Source organism: Caretta caretta, chromosome 27 (genome assembly GCF_965140235.1).
Source record: "Caretta caretta isolate rCarCar2 chromosome 27, rCarCar1.hap1, whole genome shotgun sequence".
NCBI lineage: Eukaryota > Metazoa > Chordata > Testudines > Cheloniidae > Caretta > Caretta caretta.
In genome coordinates this window covers 4,166,264-4,184,558 of record NC_134232.1, presented here as the reverse complement: position 1 = coordinate 4,184,558, position 18,295 = coordinate 4,166,264, and the positions used below count along the sequence as shown (strand labels likewise).

General features: G+C 47.8%; 1 protein-coding gene across 4 annotated transcripts in view; it reads left to right on the top strand.

Moving 5' to 3' along the window:
- LOC125626865 (acid-sensing ion channel 2) overlaps positions 1-10,155 on the top strand; it is a 1,352,865-nt gene extending 1,342,710 nt beyond the window's left edge. For all 4 annotated transcript variants that reach the window (XM_048830388.2, XM_048830385.2, XM_048830387.2 and 1 more), the window contains 2 exons: positions 6,316-6,384; positions 9,243-10,155. In XM_048830388.2, coding sequence (XP_048686345.1) covers positions 6,316-6,374 — 59 coding nt within the window. In that variant the 3' untranslated portion in view covers positions 6,375-6,384; positions 9,243-10,155. The remainder of the gene's footprint in view (positions 1-6,315; positions 6,385-9,242) is intronic.
- Positions 10,156-18,295: the final 8,140 nt, after the last annotated feature.

The window sequence follows — 18,295 nt, the reverse complement described above, 5'->3', positions numbered from 1 at the left end:
CAGGGACTAAATCTGAATGGCTTCTCTCCATTGGCACCAGCTATCCTAAACCCTGTCCAGAATTCGAGAACACGCAGCTGGAACTGGGACTTCCCCCGGAGGAATGGCAAGTTGCAGAATAAGAGCACCAAGCAGATGTCTTAATTCGGGGACCACCGGCTCCCTGCATCTGTTTACCCCTCTCCAGCACTTCGGCTCTGCACTGGAGAGCTGCTGGTGAGCGCTCAGGTCCTGTCAGGGCTGGCGGCTCGAAAAGCTGCCATGTCAGAGAATTGCCCCATCTCAGCAGAGCTAAGCAGCGTCAGGGATGGAGGAGCGCTGTCAGCTCTGCACGCAGCAGAACAGCATAGAGTCAAGAGGAGCCGGCATGTGCTCCAAACGTACGTTTGCTATGCTGCTCCTGGCTGCCTTCATCTTTAATGCAAAGCAGCCTGCTGATTACAGGTCCCAGCATGCTGTGCTCCTTCTTGGTCAGCCTGGGGGAGGCTATTCTAGTTATCTAGTAAGAGACATTCACTGAGAAGCTTGTGTCTCAGTGTTAGACCTGAACGAAGTCCACAGAAGAGGGTCTGCAATGGGAAATGTTCAGGAGAGTCTGCAAGAGGGGTTTACACACCATGTGCTCCTGGCACGCTGCTCTTGGGTCTCATTGCACGAGGGGCGGGTGTCAGAGTCAGGGCCTAAGTGCTTGTATTGCAGACTTAGAGCCAGGCTGCCCTGGCATGAGGCTGCACTCAGGTTGACCCAGGAGACTGGGCACAGACGCAGCAAGGGAAGGGGTACAGGGTGTCCGGGGGGTGTCAAAATGCCTGGACCTGAGCCTTCTCCTAGCCCTGGAAGGCTCCTTGCGCAGATCTGGCTGCAGGACACAGATGATCCAAGAGTGCCAGATCTGCACCTGAGAGCAGAATGAGTCTCAATCTGCCCCTGGCATTGGGAAGCTGTGAGTTTTAAAGGCACTTGGTATCGCTTTCTGAGCTGTGCCCTACCTTCTATTGGATGCCAGGCACGGAGGCCCACAGAGGCTAAGTGACTTGTCCAAGGTCACACAAGAGATCTGTGGCAGAGCAGGGAATTAGTCCCAAGTGCTTGGCATCCTACCCGACAGCCTTTACCATAAGGCCACTCTTCCCCTCTGCTCCTGGACCTAGTTTAACTTGACCATTTAACCAGCTCACTCTCTGGGTATGTCGCCATGTGCTCCTGTCCCTGCTACATACACCCACTTTTCCCTACTCAGCTTGCTTGTTACATCAGCTGGATCCTGCTGCCTGTCGTTGGACTGAGCAGCACCTTACTCTGAAACAAGCCAGAAGACTCTAACGCACCACTGATGGTTAAGCAGGAACAATTGCGATGCAAGCTGCTACACAAGCAGCCCTTGATTTCCAGCCGGGCTATTCACAGAGTAGAAAAGGCTATTGAAAAGTCACCCAGTGGTGGCACCCGAGCCCGGCGGTCTCTAGTGGTGTGCAACACGGATGTCGTGAGGAGGCACATTCATTTAAGCAGCATTAGTGGCACACTTCCACCGGAGTAAAGGTGGCAGAATTGGGCTTTTAGACTCTAGTCAGTTCAAGCCAGGGACTGCCCTTACTTTGTATATGCCCAGCGCTGCGCAGAATGCGGCCGTGATCCCGACTGGGGACGCTGGGTACTACAACGCCACAAGTAATAATGTATCCCTTTGACAGTATAGCTGTGGTTTGCCCTCAACAGCAATTCACAGGGATGACTTAGTTACAAGAGGGCTCCTCTATTGGCCGCTGAATGCAGAACATGCCTGCGTAAGAGAGGAGTAAAAAACGGAAATGCAGGTTTCCGATTGCAAACAATGACTATCTTCTGTGGGCATGTGCGATGTCATGCCAGTTAAATGCCAGGACATATGTTGTTTCACTTATTAAACAAAAAGCTTTTCCGATATTTTAGTGACAGGCAGAGAATACTTTAGTAAAATAGTTTTGACCATTTTAGTAAAATAGTTCTTAACATATGCAAATATTTTAGTGAAATAGTTTCTTTTGAACATATGCCTTTTTCAAATGTCCTGGATATTTTAGTCTCATGCAGTTTGGGGCAGTCAAATGGCATTTTCAAAAGCACCTAAATAATAAGACCTAGCACTTAGATTGTGCTTTTAAGCAGAAGATCTCAAAGCACTTTACAGTATCCTTATGTTATAGGTGGGGAAACTGAGGCACAAAGAGACGATGTGAATTGCTCAAGGTCACCCAGGACTCCAGTTGCAGAGTTGGGAATAGAACCTAGGTGTCCTGAATTCTAGTTCAGTACTGTATCCACTAAGTCAGACTACTTTCCTTGGGTTTGACATATATGGCTTATTGATTTTCAGTCAGCCCTTGGCCCCTGACTTGCTTAGGTACTTTTAAACAATCCCATTTTAAGGCCTGGTCTATGCTAAAAAAGTTAGGTCAGCCCAGGTACATTGCTGGGGGGAGGGTATGAAAAATCCACACTGCTGTGAGATGTAGTTAAGCCAACCTAAGCTCCTGGTGTAGACAGCGCTAGCTTGATGGAAGAATTCTTCCATCAACCTAGCTCCTGCCTCTTGGGGAAGTGGCTTATGTACACAAATGGGAGAACCCCTCCTGTCAGCACAGGTAGCGTCCACACTGAACCGCTACAGCTACCGCCGTAGCATTTCGAGAGTAGACAGGTCTTAAATGTTATTAAAGAGGTAGTGATGCATTTGCAACGGAAGGCAGGCAGTTCTACTGACAGAGTCCCTTCTGAGCAGCCATTCATATTTGGCAGCATTATTTTGCAATAAAATATAATGAAAAACACAAGCATAAAACTTATACCGGCTTTGGAGTTCAAACATACTCTGCTCCCTGGTTTATATCTCAATCTGTGCATGCACAGAATTTGATTAAAATCCAGTCTCTCTTTTGGATTCTTTGATAAGAAGGTAATAAGAATTCTCTCAAATAAAGTTTCTGGTGGGAGGCGGGGTTCCATTCATAGAAGCTGGAGAATATTTTTCTCTTGCCAGGTTTTTTTCCTTTGGCAAACATTGATTTCTTGGCGTTATGAATGGAAATGACACTTTATTCTGTGAGACCGCTGCACAGTCGCACTGCACATCCCAAGAGTGTTATACACTGAGGCCATCTGGAAGAACTGTTAGAGATCAGTAACCTTCATTGAAAAAGGGGAAATTGACCTGCGGAACTCTTCCAGAATACCCTTTCTGGAATAGTTATTCTGGTATAATTTAGCTATTCTGGAATACCTCCCTTGTATGAACACTGTTTCCCAGAATAAAAGTGAGAGTGTCCAGATAACTGTTCTGGAATAGCTATTACCAGTCAATTTCCCCTTGTAAATGTAACCCTTCCACCCATCAGAGTTGGCAGCAACAAGGGCCAGGTTCAATATCTAGGGGATCCATTCCAGTAACACAATGCAAACCGGCTCGAGCTCCCACCAAGTGACCTGGGACAAATATATACCACCCCCGCTGGGCGCCTCCAAGAGGCAATACTTCCCCTCTCGCAAGCACATAGTCTGAGTGTAGCAAAAAGCCTTTTGATAACAGAGAGAAACAATGTGGCATTATGTTGGGGAAACACCACCAACAGGATTCATAACACAACCCATGAGCAAAAACCCACCCCAAGCAAATTGGGGCATGCCCTTTCCCTTTGGTTCTTGAGTCCAGCAACCCCAAATCACCCAAAGTCCGAAAAATCCAATGACCCAAAAGTCTCTGTCCCTGGTCAGGGCAGCCCCAGAGTTCAAAAGTTTATCTGCAGAGCTTTTACCTCCCAACCTGGGTGGAGATGGGGGCGGGGGGGAGAGAGAGATAAGGGGCACCTTATATGATCTGAAGCTGACTGCCCCACAGCTCCATAGGCCTTTGCTCCACTCCGCTCCTCCAGCCGCCCCACAAACTGCTTCGCTCGGCTCCGCTCTGTGGCCCACAAGCAGCTCCCACCATCCCACAAACTGCTGCACCAGCCTGCCCACAAGGCACTCCAGCCATCCCCCAACCTGCTCCACAATGTATCTTCAGGCTCCCCCACTACTTAACACAACACTCAGTGATTTCAGCTCTTAGGTGAATTCAGCTTGTAGTAGGGGAGCCTCAGTGCTGGTGCACTATTAGCCCAAAGTAAGCTCAGCAGCTTGTAACTAGACTCCTAATAGAATCAAAATTAGTTCTGATACTCCACAGTGGAGAAATGAGAAAGTGCAACTAGCATGTAAGGCCCTCACTAATAAGCCTATGCCACCAAGTATTAACAATTGTCCCCAGCCTCTCTCAATTCACAGAGTTTTGGAACCCATGACCCTTGCCTAGCGAGTGCTATTTAGTTGATGGTGAGTCCCTCCATCATAACAAAAGGCCAAGTACAGTTCCAAGCACAGTTCCCATAATCAGGGTAATAATAATTTATTCTTCCTGCCCCAATAACAGAGACACTGGGGATCCCACAGCAGCCAAAGTGACCATTTCGGCAGCTATGGCCTCATTCTAGGCGGTGTGGGTGTGCCTATGCAAATGAGATTGGCCCCTGAAGTTCTTTTCCACAACTTGCCACACCTCACCACCAGATGTCAGGGTGGAGCTCATTCTGACACTGCTTACATCAAGAAGTCGCTATATTCTGGGGTTAGGACCCTTGGGATATTTTGGGGCTAGGATCCTTCACATAACACAAGAACCAGTGGGTCACCCATTAAATTAACAGGCAGCAGGTTTAAAACAAACCAAAGGAAGTATTTCTTCACAAAACACACAGTCAACCTGTGGAACTCATTATCAGGGGATGTTGTGAAGGCCAAAAGTATACACGGGTTAAAAAAAGAATTAGATAAGTTCATGGAGGATAGGTCCATCAGTGGCTATTAGCCAAGATGGGCAGGGATGCAACCGCATGCTCTGTGTGTCCCTAAATCTCTGACTGCCAGAAGCTGGGACTGAATGACGGATTGGCTCACTCAATAAATTGCACTGTTCTGTTCCTTCCCTCTCAAGTTTCAGGCACCAGCTGTTGTCAGATGATAGGATGCTGGGCTAGATAGCCCATGGTTTGACCCAGTGTGGCCATTCTCATGTTCTTATGCAGATAGGTTAATCCATAATAGTCCACTTGCAATTTCCTTTGAAGCACCTGGTACTGGCAGTCAGAGATAGAACAAGACAGACTGCTTGTCTGATCCAGTGTGGCAGTTCCCATGCTCCTGCCAAAGTATCTTTGCCCATCCACCAGCATCCTCCAGGGTTTCATGGCCTCTCTGGAAATAGGCCTTCTTGCTAGAGCTGCTCAGGAAATGTTTGGGGTGTTTTTTCAGGGAAAATTTTGGATGAAAACGTTATGTCAGAATTTTTCTACAACACGTTTCGGGTTCACCTCGAAAGCCCAACGTTCTGTGGTTTTCAGCAACTGAAAAATGTCAGATGGGTGGGCAAAAATGGGGGGGAGGGAGGGGAGGCTTCTAGAAAGTTTTCACCCAGCCACCTGAGACTTTTCAATAACTGGAAACATTTCACTCGGGACGGCCATTTTCCACGGGCATTTCTGCTTTGATAAAATAGCTGCATTCCGTCAGAAAACTGCTTCCTCTTCCCCAATTTTTTCTGTCAAGGGAGGAGACTTCCTCCCCCCCAGAAATACTGCAGATCTCCTGGGTCCTCTGTGCAGAGAACCTTTTTCTCTGCATAGCCTCCTTGCCCCCTTCCACTGGCTTCCCTGGCAGGCCTGGGGGGGGGGGGAAATGTAACCCCCCCCCCGGGCTCCTCCTCTTTTGCTTTAGCCTGTCCCCTCTCCAGCCACGGAGCCACAACACTGGTGCAGGATCTGGGCCTGCTGGGCATGGTGCTTCAGAGCCAACTTATCCCCCTTCCTCAGCCTCCACTAGCTTCCTATGGCCAGAGAGCCTGGCCCTTATGCACTTTCCTCATTCAATTGCAACAGCTTCAGTTCGGTCAAACGTGGTGCTCCACAACCTGTCAGTTTGCATTCCCAAGCAACTGGATGCAGCCGTCTATCACAGCCTGCCCATGCCTGGCAGCGTCCGTTCTGTGAGGGCGCCAGGCCAGGGGACTGCCCCAGCGATTAGGCATCTCCCATGAAGTCCTTCTGCTCAACGCAACATTTGCAGCCTCCTAGAACCATGCCAGTGCTGCTGGAGCCGGATGTGCAGTCACATTAGGGAGTGAATCCCAGAGAGTCTTGGAGAGTGAGTGGTGTGTCCTGCCTGTCTGGGTGCTGCTACTGCTCAGGGAGGGGAGCTGTGACTGGCTGTGCTTGCCTAAGGTAACCAAGTCTGCCTCTCTTTCAGCTGATCAAGGAAAGATTGTTAGACCTGCTTGGCAAGGAGGAGGAGGAGGGGAGCCATGACGAAAACGTGGTAAGGATCCCCATCAGTACCGTCACCAGGGGTCTCCACTGTCCAGCTGCCAACCCCTGAATGGGCTCAATACTACGGGAAATCCCATAGATAGGGAGGCAGAATGGCCAGCCCTACCACCAGGAGTCAGGCCCCAAACCTCAGGAGATGGCTCTAACAATCATGAGGTTATTTTTGAATTGGGGCGGGGGGGTCTTTTTAATTGCTTTCTGCTTTTTGAGCATTTGCGGGGGTCCCATTTTCCAGCTTCTCTTTGAAACCCTGAGGACTAGAACCTCACTTTAAAAAAAAAAAAAGAATGAAAGCTGAGATTCCCAGTCAGGGCTTTAAGAAAAACACCACATACTGCAAGACTTGCGATAAAATCTCCAGAGTTGTCAAGAGTGAATATGTAGAAACTTCAAGCCAGGTAGACAGATCGGGTTTGGATAAGATAGATGAAACGAAAGAAAAACTGCACGTTCTTTCATAAAGCATTCACTCCAATCAATGAGAGACCCTAGAAAGAACTTTCCAAGCAGCGCTCTTTGAAACACAAAAAAACAATTTTGTTCAAAATGTCAAACTTGTTTCTGTTTCACAGGGTTTGAAATTGACCCATTTGTCTATTTTTTTCATGCAATTTTCCGCAGTACTGTTAACTGGCATTTTTCTTAAAACGCTATCCCCGAAACGCGTTGTCTTGCTGAAAACTGAGTGCTCAGTACTTGCTTTTTCTATGAGGAGTTTGGAAATGATTTCTATAAACATGGCAATCAATTGTCAATACAAATATTAATAAAAACGATCATGGGAAATATTGCTGAAAACGGACAATTTCAATCCCGTCGACAACTTTTTGAAAAAAAGTTTCAGTGATATTGGGTGGGGGGGATTTTTTTCGGGGGGAGTCATTTTTCAGCTACGACAAAAAAAAGCATCTTGTGCAAAACCAAATTGAAGATCTATTTCGGAGCCAAGTTTCCAGCTCACCCCTAGCAGGACCTTCCCCTCTGTGCCCACAGTGCAGGGCTTTTGGATGGCTATGGCCCAGATCCTCAAAGATATTTAGGCACTTAACGCTCCATGATTAAATGGAGGCTCATGTCTGAAAAGGTGGGTCTCCCTATAACAGCTCTGCCCAGCCTCAAATCCAGTCCCTGGGTGTCCCTATGGAATGTAACTGCATTTTCCAGCCCTCTTGATGATTTAAGGGTTGCTGTGTGGTCCTCTGCTTCTGGGGAGTCATTTTCCAGCCCTCTTGCTGATTTAAGAGTTGCTGTGTGGTCCTCTGCTTCTGGGGAGTCTCAGCAGCCTGGATGGAGAAGGGAAGGAGATGCAGGACCAAGCCAACCCATTTGGAATCTGAACCGTCCCGATATCTCCCTGGGGTTTTCTGATTCTCAGCCCATCCCCAGTCCGTGGAGAATCCAGGGGAGCATTGAGCATGGCAAGAGTAGGCACATGTCAGCTCTGAAACTCACCTCCTTGCTCTGTCTCTAGGACCTAGGAGAAGTTCAAACTACTTGCCAGCCCTGTCCATCCTAGCAGCAGGACCAAAGGAAGAGCTGGGGGGAGACTCATGGGCTGGCCTTCTCCCCACAGGTTGGGCCCCACGCTGGCACTGTCCATTCAAATCATTAGCGTTGATCTGGAATCTCCCATGTAATTTTTTTCTTTGGTGGAAAATGCAGTTTCTGCAAAATTGAAATGTTCCACCTGAAGAGTTTCCAGTTTCGCTAAAATAAAAAGAAGAGAAATAATGAAAAATAAATAAAAATAACCCACCCTGGACCTCATTCATTCACCCTCACTTAATGGCAAAACGGGGAGGGGGGGTAACCCCAATTGGCCATTTGTAAAACGTTTCTGTTTTTCACAAAACACAACATCTCAATTGGAATGGAAATGTTCACCTTGCTTTGAAATTTCCTATCCGCAAATCTGACAACATTTTGCCCCAAATGGCGGGGCACTGTAAAATTTTTTGGTTTTGATTAAACCCCGTTTTTTCCAGTGGGAAAATATTTAGGTCCTAAAATTTCCACCAGCTCTGCTGTTAAGGGAAAGCTCCAAATGCTGGCTCCTTGCAGCCCTGTGCAGAAGCTGTGTGTGTCAGAGATGCTGCGTGTCCCTGGTGCTGAGTGAAGAGAAGGGGTGGGTCCTATGGAGAGATGCCCAAACTGGCGTGCCAGGGACACTCTGGACTGGGGCTATTTCACTAGATGGGGGAAGTGAGAGGAAATGGAAGGTTCTGCTCTGCCACAATGCACTACAAAGCACAATGTGAAGCTCCCCCACCCCACCCCACCCCCCAGCTGTTACCCACTGCCTCTAAGGGTCTGGCTAAGTTGCACTGTAAACGTGGATTGAGACTCAGGTTTGAGCCAAACCCCACCTCCGTCTAAACAGAAATCAGTCTGACTTGGGTGAGGAACCCCTCTGGACTAAGGCTCACGCACCCTGCTGGGGGGGGGCGGCAGGGGTCAGAGCCCGAGTCCTGCGGAAATGTGAGTCCAAGCGTGGATACAGCTCAAGCCGCAGACTCGAGTTCAGCAGGTCTGTGTAGTGCAGTATGGATGCGTTAACACAGCTGTGAGACCCAGATCCAGCGACTGTAAACCCAGGGTCACAATGCCGTGTGGACGCTCAAGCGTGGGTTTGGAAACACTGAGTCCACAAGCCCCAGGTTTAAATGAGGTGTAGACACACCCCAAATTCGAGCCTGGAGGATCGGACATGCTCGTGGGGCAGCAGGGTATACCCCGCCCCCCCCCACCTGACTTCAATAGCAACCCCTGGCAGCGCGAGGGCTGAGAGCCGGGAGCGGCTCAGCTGCGCCTGCCCCCTGCGGTAACCCTGTCGCTCTCCTCCCCCAGAGCACTTGCGACCCCATGCCAAATCATTCCGAAACCATCAGCCACACTGTGAATGTGCCCCTGCAGACGACCCTGGGAACGCTGGAGGAAATCGCCTGCTGACACCTCCCCGCGAGCTCCGGAGTGCCAAGACCAACCGAAAGGAGACTGCACAGGAAAGTAGGGACCAAGCTCATGTTTGCATCGGGGGAAAAGGAAGAAAATCGCTATGCATTTAAAAAAATAATATATATCTATATATAACTGTATATATATTATACATCTCTGCCAAAACCAAGCAAGCGGCGCCTTGGACTTGACTAGCATCGTCCTTTCCTGTGGGGGGGGCTCGTCTTTAAGATCTGAAGACACACTCTTTTTTGAACTGTACAGACCAACACAGACACTAACAAAACCACCATTTCATATACTGCCGACTGTATAAAGCACTTGCATGCCGATACTTTTTATGGCAATATGTTCCTAGCTGTCTTTCTAAGCTCTGTTCCTCTGTACAGGCTCTGATTTCACTACCAAGAAGGAATTTTGCGGGCCCATCCATCCCTGAAAGTGCCGTTAATTAGGCTGTATTAGAATAAAGAAACAAACAAACGTGCAACTCTTGGACTTGCCTTACCTCCTTGTTCTTCGTGTCAGTTTGCTAGGCCGGGTCCCCCAAAGGCCTGGTGGAACTACCATCACCTAGAGGGAAGCGGCCTAGGGACCGCACCTGCAGTCTGACTCCCTGACCTGGATGGCTCTTGGATGCCCACGCCCATGGCTACTGTGTTGTGCTCCTCGGTCTGTAACGCAGCTTGTACAGTCTGGTTTGGGGGCATGTGGGCCGGAGCAGGCATGGGGTTTATTTTTCATTCCTTTCTGTTGTGCTTTTTCCTTGTTCTCCTGACTGATATTAAAGCTGGTCTTGTGGAAATGGCCAGGCTGTGTCATTTCTGCCTTGCCTCCTGACCCGTTCACCACTGCCCCGGCCTAAGGGCGGACAGAGCAGCTGGGATACCCCTCAGTTGGCTGTTTTGGTGGTCCCCTGAATTTGGCCCCGCTGCCTTTCCCTGGTGGGTAGAGAAAGGGGGCAGCTGGGCTCACCCTCCACTGCCCACCCCTTGGCTGCTAACAGGCTGCCAATCCAGCCTCTTCCTGCTCCATCAAACAGATGAGCAGGGCCTTGCACTTCTTCAGCCTGTGGGCACATTGGGGATTGGCCAGTACCCTCCACCCCGTCCCCTTCCCGTGTCATCTCCAGGGTGGGCTTTGTTCTTCCCCAAAGCTGGGAGCAGAGCACCCCCTCCGTTCTGGCCATGACAGCTGCTCCCCGACCCTGGCGCATCAGGGGACATCAGCAGTACCACCCAACTGATTGGGACCAGAGCGCTCCTGGGGCTGTTGATTTTATTCCTGACCCGTGCCCCACCCCCGAAGCCACACACATATTCCCAAACAAACCCCGTGGCTTCCCTCCCAACAAGCCCCAGCACTGCTGTGAGATTGCCCGGGCCTGCCCTAGCACAGAGTCTAGCCTGTCAATGCCACTGCAGGAGAGCAGCTTGGAGTGTCCAGTGTCAACCTCCCACCCTGCCCGCTAATCAGCTGCTCTGAAGCGTCTCTCGGATTCAGACTCACGGAAGCACTTGCTTGGCTATGATTCTCTTTGCAGAGGAGCTGGAAGCAGACCCCCTACTGGGGCCTCCTGGGTCCCCCTCCTGTAGCCTTCCAGAACGCAGCCCAAACCTCCAGACAGTCACCACGGCTCCTCCTGACACTGCAACAGACTTGATGCACTGGCAGTAAATAATGCACCGAACCCTGCTTGCCTGGACCTCCAGCTCCCTTCAAGGCCCCAGCAGGGTCCTTTCTTGGCAGCCAGATGCTGTGAATAGAACAAATGACACAAATGTCAGCGAACGGCAGTATGACGGGCCAGCTCCTCAACTGGTGTGGATCAGCACACCTCAGTTGGCTTCTATGGGTTTATGCCAATTTACACCACTTGGGGATCTGGCCCTACATGCTTCCCTGGGTCTCAGGTAGGGCCGTCCCTTGGACAGCACCAGCATTGGGTGTATTTAGTGGGTATTTAACTATTTCTAATCAACAAAGAGTTTTACCTTTTCCTAGGTTTCAGAGTAACAGGCGTGTTAGTCTGTATTCGCAAAAAGAAAAGGAGGACTTGTGGCACCTTAGAGACTAACCAATTTATTTGAGCATGAGCTTTCGTGAGCTACAGCTCACTTCATCAGATGCATACTGTGGAAAGTACAGAAGATCTTTTTATACACACAAAGCATGAAAAAATGGGTGTTTACCACTACAAAAGGTTTTCTCTCCCCCCCACCCCACTCTCCTGCTGGTAATAGGTTATCTAAAGTGATCACTCTCCTTACAATGTGTATGATAATCAAGTTGGGCCATTTCCAACACAAACCCAGGGTTTAACAAGAACGTCTGGGGGGGGGGGGGTGGGAAAAAACAAGGGGAAATAGGTAACCTTGCATAATGACTTAGGGGGGAGAGAAAACCTTTTGTAGTACTAAACACCCATTTTTTCATGCTGTGTGTATATAAAAAGATCTTCTGTACTTTCCACGGTATGCATCCGATGAAGTGAGCTGTAGCTCACGAAAGCTCATGCTCAAATAAATTGGTTAGTCTTTATGGTGCCACAAGTCCTCCTTTTCTTTTTACCTTTTCCTAGAAAGTACAAAATTCCATGCCTCTCCCCGACCTCAATCCCAACCCCAACTGCATGTAGACCGGGGAGCAGCATAAATTCTGGCCTCACTGCATTTCCAGTGCATATGGATTGCAGGGATGCAGCCTAGAGATGTCGCTAACACGCCCCACCAGATGAGACGGTGCTTCCCAGAACATCCAGCACCCGGAGCTGTTCGCTCTGGAAAATCAGAGAATTGATTGAAAGGCTTGTGTAGTCTGTTTCACAGCCCCCTGTTTCTGCAATCCTTATGCCCACCTCTGTCTGGCCATTTTTTGTTTTGTACGTCAATGACGCGGCCGCCCGTCACAGTCATGTTTGTTAGTGACCATGCGTTCGAAGGGAACAGTATACCTTGTCAAAATGATACCGTATGCTACAGCTTTACACCAATAAAGAGAAACAAAACAAAAGTGTGTTTCACAGAGATCTGAGCTTGGCTGTTTTTATTAGCCTGGACAAGCGGGACTTGGGACAGAGCACATGGGATGGGTTTGTCTATTTATTAGCAGCAACAGCAGGGGCATGGGCAGTGCTGGGAAGTGTATGAACCAAGTGACTGATTTTGCATCACGTTAAGGAATAATGTCTTTTTATCAACACTTTGCAAAGCACACCCCCAACCTGGAGAAGGGATGGTACATATCAGTGTTCCCTCTAAATTTTCCCATACATGTGCACAATGCATTTTGTTATGTGCACCAATATGGAAGTGCTGTGTCACGCATCACCTCCATACTGGTGCATATAACAAAATTCATGTGGCAGGGGTGGGGGCCAAGGAATTCAGAGTGTGGGAGGGGGCTCAGGGCTGGGGAAGAGGGTTGGGGGTGCAGGAGGGTGAGGGCTCCGGCTGGGGGTGCAGGCTCTGGGGTGGGGCCGAGGATGAGGGGCTCAGGGCTGGGGTAGAGGGCTGGTGTGAGGGCGCCGGCTGGGGGTGTGGGCTCTGGGGCAGGGCTGGAGATGAGTGGTTTGGGGTGCAGGCTGCCCCGGGGCTACAGCAGGGAGAGAGGACTCCCACCCAGCTCTCTGTCTCCACAGCAGCACCTAGGCGGTGGGAGAGAGGTGCCTTTCCCCTGGCCACTGCAGCTCCGGGCGGGGGCTGGGTTGGGTTGGGGCCAGAGGAGGGGCTCCTCTCCCTGCTATGGCGGGTCCGGGGCTGGGGGAGAGGCATCTCTCTCCGCTGCAGCCCTGAGCACCAGCGCAGTGCTTAATAGGCTGCTGCAGAATCGCGCAGCTTAGAGGGAACTTAGGTACCTTTCTACTGCAGGTACTTCCAAGGCCCATTGCAGCTGAGCACCTCAGAGAGGCACAGAGAGGTTAGAGTGACTTGCCCCAGGTCACCCAGGAAGTCTGTGGCAGAGAACAGAATTGAACCCAAATCTTCCACGTGAATGCCCCAACCACTGGCTCATCACACTGCGCTTCTCAGCCCAACAGAGCACTGTTATTGCAATGACTTGTGTGTGAGCCTTAATACACAGGCTTGCAGAGACACAGAAGGATCATGGACTGATTAGGGCGCTACCTAGGCTGCAAGAGACCAGAGTTCATGTCCCAGCTCCGCTACAGACACCCAGTGTGACCTTGGCCAAATCATGTAGCCTCTCTGTGCCTCAGTTCTCCCACTGTAAAATGGGGGGAAATAGCCTGCCCTACTGCAGTGCAGTGCTGTAAGGCTCAATACATTGCAGGTTGCGAGGAGCTCAGATCCTACGGGGATGGGAGACAGGTAAGCACCATAGATAGACAGCAGCATAGGGGGAGAGTGGTTTGGGAAGGACGGAGTGGGCTAAAGAGGAGGAACAATGACAGTGTGTAAATATATCACCTGCTTTCGAGTAACTGATAGCTCAGAAGAAAGTGATCTACAACATTTATGGATCAACGTCCTCACAGGTAATGCACAAGACAGCGTATGATTTTGTGTGTGCTATAAAAGGCCAAGTCACACTAGGGAACAGTTTGGCTGGCTCCTTAAGCCCCTAGCTATAACGTGTAAGAGAAAAAGCTGTGTGATCATGGCAGTCTTCAGCCTGAGTGGCACACACTGGAGGTCTCTTGCTGCTGGTACTAAAACATCCTTGGAATTTCTTAATATGACAGATAACAATTTCCTAACTCAAAACGTGCTGCATCCAACATGGAGGAATTCTGTATTAGCCCTCATCTTGGCAGATAACGAGAAATTTATCACAGAATGGAAAATTAATGGTGCTCAGGTGCAGATGATCATAACTTGATCACATTTGTGATGTACAAACAGAATAAAGTCCAAATCACCAATATGCACTTGATGCTTTAAAAGGCCCAGTTTCATAAAGCTGAAAGCTATTTTGAGCCAAATTAGCTAGAAGGAAAATGTAAACAGAAAAATATGAATGATAATTTAGGAATTGTTTAAGAACATTTTACTAGATGTCCCAAAAGCCACAATTACACACTTGAGAAAGAAGTCCACACTGGTTAAAAAACTGACAGGCTTACAAGGGAAAGTGAAAGCAGCTATAAAAAATGAAAACAAAAAAAAAACCCCAGTATATAATAAATGGAAGAAAGGGGAAGATGAGAGTAATAAATATAAATCAGAAGATAGCAATTGTAGAAAATTGATATGGGAAGCAAAAGGACACAAGGTGAAATTTATGGCCAGCAGAGATAAGGACAGTAAGGAGGTTTTTTAAGTATACTAGAAACAAAATTAATGCTAACAATGGTATTGGTGGATGGAAATTACTAGATGGAAATGGTAGTATTATCAACAATAATGCAGAAAAGGAAGAGGTATTAAATAAATATTTCTATTCTGTATTTGGGGAAAAAAAGATGGTGTAGTTATATCATATGAAGATGACACTCTTTCCATTCCACTGACTAGTAGCTGTGGAGAATATTAAACAGTTGTTAGAAAAATTAGACATTTTAAAGTCAGCAGGTCCAGATAACTCACATCCAAGACTATAAAAAGAGCTTCCCAAAGAGTTCATTGCATTGTTAATGTTGATTTTCAATAACTCTTGTAGCAATGAGGAAGTTCTGGAAGAAAATCAATGCTGTACAAATATTTTTAAAAAGTAAATGGGATGACCCAGGCTTGTCAATCCTGGGCAATATAACGGAGCCTCTGCTTGTTAGGGGGCTTATACCTTCACCCACTTACTACTCTGGTCCTTCTCCCATGAACAGAGAGCAACAATACCTGAAGTCCAAAGATGCAAACAATTCAATGTTTATTGGGATGAACTTCCAGCAAGCATGATTCCAGTTTCCTTCCTTAGTGTCTCCCTTCCCAGCTCTGACACCACAAAGCCTTACACCTGTGTCCCTGTTCCCATTCCTGCCCTTAGCCAAACATGATTCCAATTTCCCCACCCCATTCCCTGTTCCCATTTCCCCCTTTAGAAAAACATGATTCCAATTTCCCCATCCCCATTCCCTGTTCCCATTCCCCCCCCCCCCCCCCCCCCCCACACACACACTTCCTGACTGACTGCAGACTATATAGTAAAACTTGAGTTCGGCTTAGCTATACTTTAAACAATCATTTTCCTGAAATTTAACTAACCAATCCTAACATATTGTAACATGATTATGTAACCAATTCTATCCCACCACCTTAATTAGTTTACACCCAGCAAAATTAATTATACAGCAGACAGAAACAATCACAGAACCAGACAGAGATTATGCAGACAAACAATAGCAAAGTGGGAACTATAATGACAAAACAATACAGAGGTGAGGATTTCACATCCCAAGTGAGTTCTTGCCAGACAGGATGCTCTCAAACTAAGTTTCCTTTTACATTTTCTAGGCACTTCCCTTTCTCTGGAGGGGATCAGCATTATCAGGACAGGATTGTATCCTAACAGCCCAATAGCACCTTATTTCAATGTGACTAGTTTGGAATGTGAGGAGGTGACCGGTCGCTTCCCAGCTTATGGCTGCCTCTGCTGCTTAACCATAGGCCTTAGCCTAAGAACTGGGCCTCAGACTGTCACAGTAAGAGAAGGCCCTTACACCGGCAGACAGTGATTTTGATTCTCTCTTTTATACCTCTATAACTAGCGAAGTGATAAGAATACACCTAAATTCTTAGAGTATAGGCCTTTACAGACAGGCCTGAATATCTATATCCTAACACTCCACCCCGTTTTTTTCTTTTTCTTTTGGGATCCTCCTGCCCAGGTATCCCTGGAAAAGCATAGGACATATGGCGACACATTTCCTGATAGGGCCACGCATCAAGGTGGAAGGTGTCGTGTCAAGGTTCCTCCCCCACTCTGAACGCTCGGGTACAGATGTGGGGACCTGCATGAAAACCTCCTAAGCTTATCTTTACCAGCTTAGGTCAAAACTTCCCCAAGGTACAAAATATTCCACCCTTTGTCCTTGGATTGGCAACTACCACCACCAAACAAATACTGGTTACTGGGGAAGAGCTGTTTGGAAACATCTTTCCCCCCAAATACTTCCCAAAACCTTGCACCCCACTTCCTGGACAAGGTTTGGTAAAAAGCCTCACCAATTTGCATAGGTGACCACAGACCCAAACCCTTGGATCTGAGAACAATGAAAAAGCATTCAGTTTTCTTACAAGAAGACTTTTAATAGAAGTAGAAGTAAATAGAAATAAAGGAATCACCTCTGTAAAATCAGGATGGTAGATACCTTACAGGGTAATTAGATTCAAAACATAGAGAATCCCTCTAGGCAAAACCTGAAGTTACAAAAAAGACACACAGACAGAAATAGTCATTCTATTCAGCACAATTCTTTTCTCAGCCATTTAAAGAAATCATAATCTAACGCATACCTAGCTAGATTACTTACTAAAAGTTCTAAGACTCCATTCCTGTTCTATCCCCAACAAAAGCAGCATACAGACAAACAGAGACCCTTTGTTCCTCTCCCTCCTCCCAGCTTTTGAAAGTATCTTGTCTCCTCATTGGTCATTTTGGTCAGGTGCCAGCAAGGTTACCTTTAGCTTCTTAACCCTTTACAGGTGAGAGGATTTTTCCTCTGGCCAGGAGGGATTTTAAAGGGGTTTACCCTTCCCTTTATATTTATGACATGTCGCTATTCCATTTGTCCCACTGCCCCTTGTGTAGTATAATGCCCTGCACCTTCTCTCGGACGGGCATACCACACCTATTCCAATTAGTGTTCCAGACTTCCCATTAGAGTGGGCCTGAGAAGGTTAGGTCCTGGTTGTCTAGTACACTGTAGGGTTTGGAGGGCTTATTACATTACTTATAGGTTATCTCCCTATGCAATGTAACACAAGTACAGTTAACAATACAAAATCCACAGCACCACCGAGTCCTGACCACTGCAGTATGGTCCAACATCCGAGACACCCCCAAAACACTGCCTCTCCTCCTTCAACAGGGTCATGATCTTATGTGTCCAGTTGCTGGCAGTTGCAACAAGCCGCCCCTGCAGGTTTTGCTTGCTTTTGTCCATATCATAAGTCCATTGAATGTTCACAGAGAAATGGGATATTGTCCAAACCAGCTTGACCACTTGGTATGGAATCAGGCAGTAAGCCCTGGTTTGATTATTCACAGCAATAAGATTCACAGATCCATTTGTACACCAAAGTCCAGATAGCAGCATATAGATGGGTGAAGTTTGGTGTAATTGTGCCCCCAGTAATATGTACATTCCCAGCAAAACACCTTATACACAGTACACCCAATTGTCCACCCCTTGCATAGGCCATTGATCCTGCTCCTCCATAGTCATAGGAGAAGGGCACATCCAAACATCTTCTGTTGATTTACACTATTTTTCACACCCCTCCATTGATTCCCAGTGAGCTCCTCCCTTTCTCATTATTTCCATAGGGCTTGTGAGGACCACCTTAGTTGCCATTCCATTTCCAGGTGTTAGGAGGCTTATTCCTTCACCCACTTACTTCCCTGGTCCTTCTCGCATGAACAGAGAGCAACAATACCCGAAGTCCAAAGGTGCAAACAATTCAATGTTTATTGGGGTGAACTTCCAGCAACCATGATTCCAGTTTCCTTCCTTAGTGTCCCGCTTCCCAGCTCTGACACCACAAAGCCTTACCTGTGTCCCTGTTCCCATCCCCCCCTTAGCAAAACATGATTCCAATTTCCCCACCCCATTCCCTGTTCACATTTCCCACCCACACACCCACTTCCTGACTGACTGCGGACTACATAGTAAAACTTGAGTTCGGCTTAGCTATACTTTAACCAATCATTTTCCTGAAATTTAACTAACCAATCCTAACATATTGTAACATGATTATGTAACCAATTATATCCCACCACCTTAATTAGTTTACACCCAGCAAAATTAATTATACAGCAGACAG